The 6,541-nt window shown below is 41.8% G+C and overlaps 1 protein-coding gene across 1 annotated transcript; it reads right to left on the bottom strand.

The window, feature by feature from the left end:
• Window positions 1-1,023: 1,023 nt before the first annotated feature.
• LOC107748281 (early growth response protein 1-B-like) lies at window positions 1,024-3,345 on the bottom strand. Its single transcript, XM_016563021.1, has 2 exons — window positions 2,977-3,345; window positions 1,024-2,762 (listed from the first exon to the last, which is right to left on the bottom strand). The coding sequence occupies exons 1-2, from the start codon at window positions 3,203-3,205 to the stop codon at window positions 1,783-1,785; spliced, it is 1,209 nt and encodes a 402-aa protein (XP_016418507.1). The 5' UTR covers window positions 3,206-3,345; the 3' UTR covers window positions 1,024-1,782.
• Between the last annotated feature and the right edge of the window lie 3,196 nt (window positions 3,346-6,541).

Genomic DNA, 6,541 nt, shown 5'->3' with positions numbered 1-6,541 from the left:
ATATGTATGTGTGTGAGTGTGTGAGTGTGTGTGTGTGAGTGTGTGAGTGTGTGTGAGTGTGTGAGAGAGAGAGAGAGAGAGAGAGAGGGGTGAGGTATTTCATTGTCCACCAATAGATGGCGCTAGACTGACATGTCGTTAATGTGAAAACGACCAAATGGAAAGGAAATAACACTTTATTTTTCAAGGTAATTACGAACGTACATGTATTAAAGTTAAAGTACTTGTTTAATTACTACAATACATCAAAACTACAGCATACAATTATTTTTCACCGTTTTTTTACAGTATAAAAAACGAACTTATTTATTTGTTTATTTATTGTTTGGTTGTATGAAATCTGAATTCTCTCATTTATTCAATTACTACAATATAGGAAAAGTACAGTATAAAATATTTTTAAAAGTCGAAAATATATTTAGTTTAATTATGTTTATTTTATTGCACGAAATTTGAGTTTGTTGAATTACTAAATTTAGGAAAAGTACTATATATATATATAAACAATTTATTCTTAATTTTTTTTTCGCAGTGACAACGACAAACTTTATATATTTATTTATTTATTATATGTATGTATTTATATACATGTATTTAGTTTATTGCCTGTATGACATTTTAATCAAATGATTTGTTTAATTACTACAGTATAAGAAAAGTACTATATAGAAATGCATTTTTCAGTTTTTACAGACGTTTTTATTTTATTTTATTACCTGTATGAATTTTTAATCCAAAGATTGGTTGAATTACTAAAAACTAGAAAAAGTACAAAATAAAAAAGATTTATTATTGCATCTATATGTTCAAGTTTTTATTATGTTTGACTTATACACCAGAAGTTGGGACATGCTTATTTCATTTTTATTAATATTATTTTTTTTACTGTTTTAATAAATGTACTATTATTGTACAATATGGAAAGTGGCACTAGTAAATAGTGAGTGGTTAGTAGTAGTCTGATGATGTAGTGTATGGATGTGTGTTTACATAATCATTAAAGACTCGGAATGATGTCAGTAAATAAAGTTTTATTTGAAACATTCAGTAGCCTCAAATATTCACAAGGCGTTTAACAGCGTGTCATTGCACGAGAACAGTTTTCAAAGGCAAAAAGACAATAATATCGAAACGACCTCAGGAGAATCCAGAGGCCAATCTGCACATCCAAGTGTGCTACTGCAACTCAACTACGATGTTGAAGTTTTAAATATTCTAGAGCTTCAGGTTCCCAAGAACCAACCAAACACATTCTACTGTCGAAAGTGGAATACAGTCACTTATGAAAATCTATAAGATAGATTCTTCGTATACTCTCTTGAAAATCGACAATACAAAATTACAGTCGATAACGTACAAATATATAGAGCTCTTTTCGTGTGCTTTATAAAGTGATGTATCAAAATGCAACGTGTGACGCATGCCAGCAGTGTGAAACAACAAGTACACGTTCACATCAAGACATGCAGGACGTTTCAGAAACAACATCTGAGGTTTGAGTGAGCAACGTTCTCGACGTCAGCGCAGGTAGAAAAACATGGTTTTGTGCGACTTCAACAGTTGAAACTTTGAGGTGCTGTCCACTGGAAGTGCTGAAACACGTCTGGCTTTGCAGACAATGAGTTTTTAAGCTTTCACTCGCATGCCAAGCTCACTTCAGGCTTTATTGTAGACTCTTCCACTTGCGGTTTTCGGACCGCAGAGCTGCTCTGGCGCATGAGCTGCGCCGCGCCTCGAGCATAAACTTCGGGTAGAATGGAACCAACATGACGCTCCTCGCGCTCACACGAGTCCGGGGAGGGAAAACGCGCACGCGGCGGCCAGGAGCTCCGTCTTCTGCTGCATCCTCTCGCGCTGCTTGAGATGCACGCGTCCGTGCCGCTTCCTCTCGTCGCTGCGCGCGAAGCGACGCCCGCACACGTCGCAGGAGAACGGCTTCTCGCCGGTGTGCGTGCGCATGTGTGTGGTGAGATGGTCGCTGCGGCTGAAGCAGCGCAGGCAGACGCGGCACTGGAAGGGCTTGTGGCCGGTGTGGATGCGGACGTGGCGGGTGAGCTCGTCGGAGCGGGAGAAGCGGCGCTCGCAGTTCTCAACCGGGCAGGAAAAGGACTTCTCGCGGGCCGCGCCCTTCCTGCCGCGCGGTTTAGCGCTCCGCGTGTTGGTGGCGAGCAGCGAGTCCAGGAACGCGGTCGTGGCGCACGGGTACGAGATGGCCCTGTAGAGGCTGTTTTCATGCGCCGTGACGGGAATCTGGAAGTTGGGCATGAAGTTCAGCGCGCTCGCTTGTTCCAGCGGCTCTTGCTTGATCCACGTGTCCAAAACCGAGTCCGTCTCGGGACCCAATGGAGAGAGCAGGTCAATGATGTCATCCAGGTCTGAAGGCTCGTGAGAAGTGAAGCCATCGAACAGATCGCCACCATTACAGCTGCTGCCAAACTCGCTCTTGATCGCCGGGCAGAAGTTCACATCCGCGAATTCGTCCGACGAGTCGTTGCACAGCGAGTCCGGCGAGCCCAGCGAGCTCCCGGTGGATAACAGCGACTCCTGCCGCGACAGCGCGCTTCCGCGAGAGTTACCGCAGAAGTTGTCGGAGATGCCGACGATCTCCGCGAGGATGTTGAGAAGCGCGTCTGCGCAGCACGGCCCGGTCTCCGTGTAGAAGCTGCCGGTGTAGGTGAGCGGGGACGGCGGAAAGCCATCGTTGGAGCAATCGGGGAAACCGGCGTCCAGCGGCTCGGCTTTGGGCTTTAACAAACCGCAAGCTGCGATGAAAGAGGAGAGAGATGCGTTACATAAGCTGTTGACTCACTGCATCAGGACTGAATCCAAACTAAAAGTGCATTTTTAAATTCCATTATATTTTGTGCATTGCATGCAATTTGATCATTTATCAAGAGATGCGTTGATTTTGCATTAGAAGTTAATGATTCGAACATGTACTGATTTAATATGAATAAGATAAAATCCAGTGCTCACCAGCATCAGGTTGATTCTGAACGGCGGATTGTCCCTCCAGAGGAATGGTTTGAGCGCAAAGCAGATCCAAAGCGCTGAAGTCCACGGTGTTCAGCATGATGTCGATGGGAAAATGGTGCAAAATCCACAAGGAATTATTTCCGAATGGCAATCCTGCTTTGGGATTCCCTTCCAGTTGGGCTTGCTTCAGGTTCTGGTCTCTGTCGATTCGTTTACCGGAATTCCTCATCCCTCTTTTATATCATTCGGCTCCGCCGAGGCTCCGCCCACCGCTCATGTACGTCGGCAGGAGGATTCCCCGCCGTGTGTTGTCTCTGGACGGCTCTTGCCCAAATATGGGCAGAGGATGTGACGGGGTTCCCCTCCGAAAATGGGCAAGGGGCGTGACGTAGCGGCGACTTTCCTGAAGACCATTGCGGAAAAATGAGGCGCGTTTGTGAATGACAGGCGGCCATTATGTTCGCAATGGAACAGTGTCAAAGTGAAATAGCCTCGGGTGACTTTTGACAAATGATCTGATGGGTTAAAACTATGAACCGCAGCAGCGAGACAATGAACGCACGCTGAAAGCCCGTGCAATGCGGATATAACAGACTTTTAACCACAAACGAGCCATGCACAGTGGTTTGCATTTTAGAGATTCAGCTGATTTGTAACAGGAAATATGTCAAATATCAAGCCTCTGTTATGCATCAACACCCATCTGTCGCGTAACCGCTGATCTGCATCAACTTTGCTCCCTTTTCCTGATCTTTTGTAAAGGAAACTGCTTTTAGATCAGTAGTGCAGTTGATGCATCAGCCTCCGCCGCCTGCAGCATTCAGAGTATTCAGCACCGCGGACAGCGACACTCCTGCGCGCACACACCATGCATACAACCTTCATGCATGCATCTAAATGTCATGCTAAATCGACCTGACAATCAAAAGCAGATCATTTATTATGCTGGTGCACGTTCATATCGCTAATATGAGCAGAAAGAGTTCGCGTTACATAAACACTGCATGTATGCAAACGATGTGAGATCAGGATCATACGGTAAACGCGTGACTGAGAATAACATCTGCGCCTCATTTTATCGCGTGTTATGTAACGCTTCATTTCTACAGAGCGGCTAATGAGCCGTAGCGCGCATTTGAACTGCAGCTGCATCTATGATTTTCAAATATGAGTCATAAAGTTTCTTTTGATAATAACATAGCATTCAGCACCCATGGAGATTTCATTTATTAGATGATGAGACTCAGGTGGAGTTTGGGATGGACGTTTCATTCTAATATGAATGCAACGCTGCTGTGGAATAAGAAATTAATTAATTTTGTAAACAAGTGTGGAAAATGCATGCGCTTTTATTTAACAAAAACAAATCTTAATATCGTATGCACTTTTGGTTGCCCAGTAAATGTATTTTTGTTGTTGTTGTTTACAGGTTAAATATCAGGAAGTCTTTCTTGATTGTTTGAGCTCTCAGATCCCCTATGCTGTAATTGTAAAAAAAAATAATACATTTGAAATGAACCTTGTAACTAATTACTTATCATTCATTTAAAATCATCTGACTTTAGTATGCATATGATATTCAAGCATTATCCTTCTGTATGCATGCACTCTTTTTAAAATTATCAAACAAATCCAAACATGGACAGCTGGCTGACTCGCAGGTAATATAATCGAATCATGTGAAAAGTTACTGCATTTATTTGTGTTTTACACTCTTAAAAAAACGAAATGTTCCAATTCCCTCGCAATGCCATAGAAGAACCAGATTTGGTTCGTCAAAGAACTTTAGTGAATGGGTGCCGTCAGAATGAGAGACATATTTGTTTAGAGCCGTTTTGGACTGTTTTGGCTTGTAAACGCTGCTTGATCTGTGCAGATTTCTCTCCTGATTCACACCAGAACACCTTTTCACTGGAGGAACAGTTATTATGGATTATATGGACTTTTAGTTAAAAGCGTCTTAATGCTGGATTTGTTTCAGCTTTTGTCTTCTCCAGATGTTAACTGATGGACTGGAGTGCTGTGGATTACTTGTGGATTATTGTGATGTTTTTATCAGCTGTTTGGACTCTCATTCTGACGGCACCCATTCACTGCAGAGCATCCATTGCTGAGACACTGATGCAATGCTACATTTCTACAAACCTGATGAAGAAACAAACTCATCTCGGATGGCCTGAGTTAATTTTCAGCAAATCTGCATTTTTGTGTAACCTATTCCTTTAAGAGTGTGTTCAAGATATAGAGACAGATGTTTGAGGAATTTAAAATGCCATGTTGAAACTGTTAAATAGGGTAAAATAGTCCACTTTTTGAGTCACTTAAGAGTGGTATATATTATTGCATACTGAAGTTTAATGTCATCATCATTGCGTTATCGTTGTGTCTTGCAGCACATTGTATAATGAGATCTACAGCTGCTTCCGGAAACCGAGACCAAATATGGAACCGTCTATAAACTCCTGTGACAGCCTGTCGCACGTGATTCATCTGTCGTTTTTGGCGACGTTTCTGTCGTTACAGAGCGCTGAATCGTCGAGGCGTGGGCCTGCTCCGGGGCAGCCCGTTCCCGGCAACAGCAGCTGTCAAACTCGAGGCATTCCCGCCAAAAAATACTCTCTCGCCCCCGCGAGAGCTGCGGAAGCACAGACACGAGCCGAGCTGGAGTGACAATAATACATGCGCAAACAGCCATGAGCCATGAACTCCCCGATTTATACAACATATGATTAACTTAAAGTTTTGTTTCTGTCTATCACTAGCCAAGCCTAGAAACTACAGCATGCTAATCATGCTAACAAAGTGTTAAAATATGCTAGTAACATGTTAATCATATTAACAATGTGGTAAAACATGCTAGCAATGTGTTAAATCATGTTAAAACATGTTAACAGTGTGGGAAATGATGCTAACATGTTAAAACATGTTAGCGATGTGCTAAATCATGCTAGAAACATGATATCGGAATGCTAATTATTTTAGAAACATGCTAGCAACAGGCTAACAACATGCTAATCATGTTACTAACATGCCAATCATGCTAGAAACAAGCTAGCAACATGCTAATGGTGCGTTCAAGTCATGTCGGATAGATCGTATTTACAAGTTGAACGCACATGAACGCCACCACAAAGTCGTTATTACGAGTGAGAAACTCAAAATTTTCTTTAAGCCCCGAGTTTCCGAGTTGGCGGCGTGTCAATGATAAAACGTGTCGGATGCAATGGACGCATCCAAAGACTAGAAATGCAGCATCTGTATTGATGGTAAATTTGTTGAAATTAATAAAATTATAAATTTTTTGTAATGTCAAATAAAACTATGTTACATATACAAAATATTATATTATTGTATAATTACCAAAGAACATATAATGATTCAGTTTACATCACCTTCATAAATTGAATAAAAACAGAAAAAAGCAAAAACGCAATAACGCACGTTCTTTATTCATCATTTTGTAGATGTAAAGTTAAAAAAATCATTGAATTTTATGGAAAAAAAGTAAAATCGCCATATTGTTCCGAGCAAAGTGACTTGAACGCACCTGACGTCGTTATTACGA

The sequence above is a fragment of the Sinocyclocheilus rhinocerous genome, unplaced genomic scaffold, assembly GCF_001515625.1.
Source record: "Sinocyclocheilus rhinocerous isolate Xijiao unplaced genomic scaffold, SAMN03320098_v1.1 scaffold3214, whole genome shotgun sequence".
Lineage (NCBI taxonomy): Eukaryota > Metazoa > Chordata > Actinopteri > Cypriniformes > Cyprinidae > Sinocyclocheilus > Sinocyclocheilus rhinocerous.
This window is presented reverse-complemented; position numbering and strand designations above follow the sequence as displayed.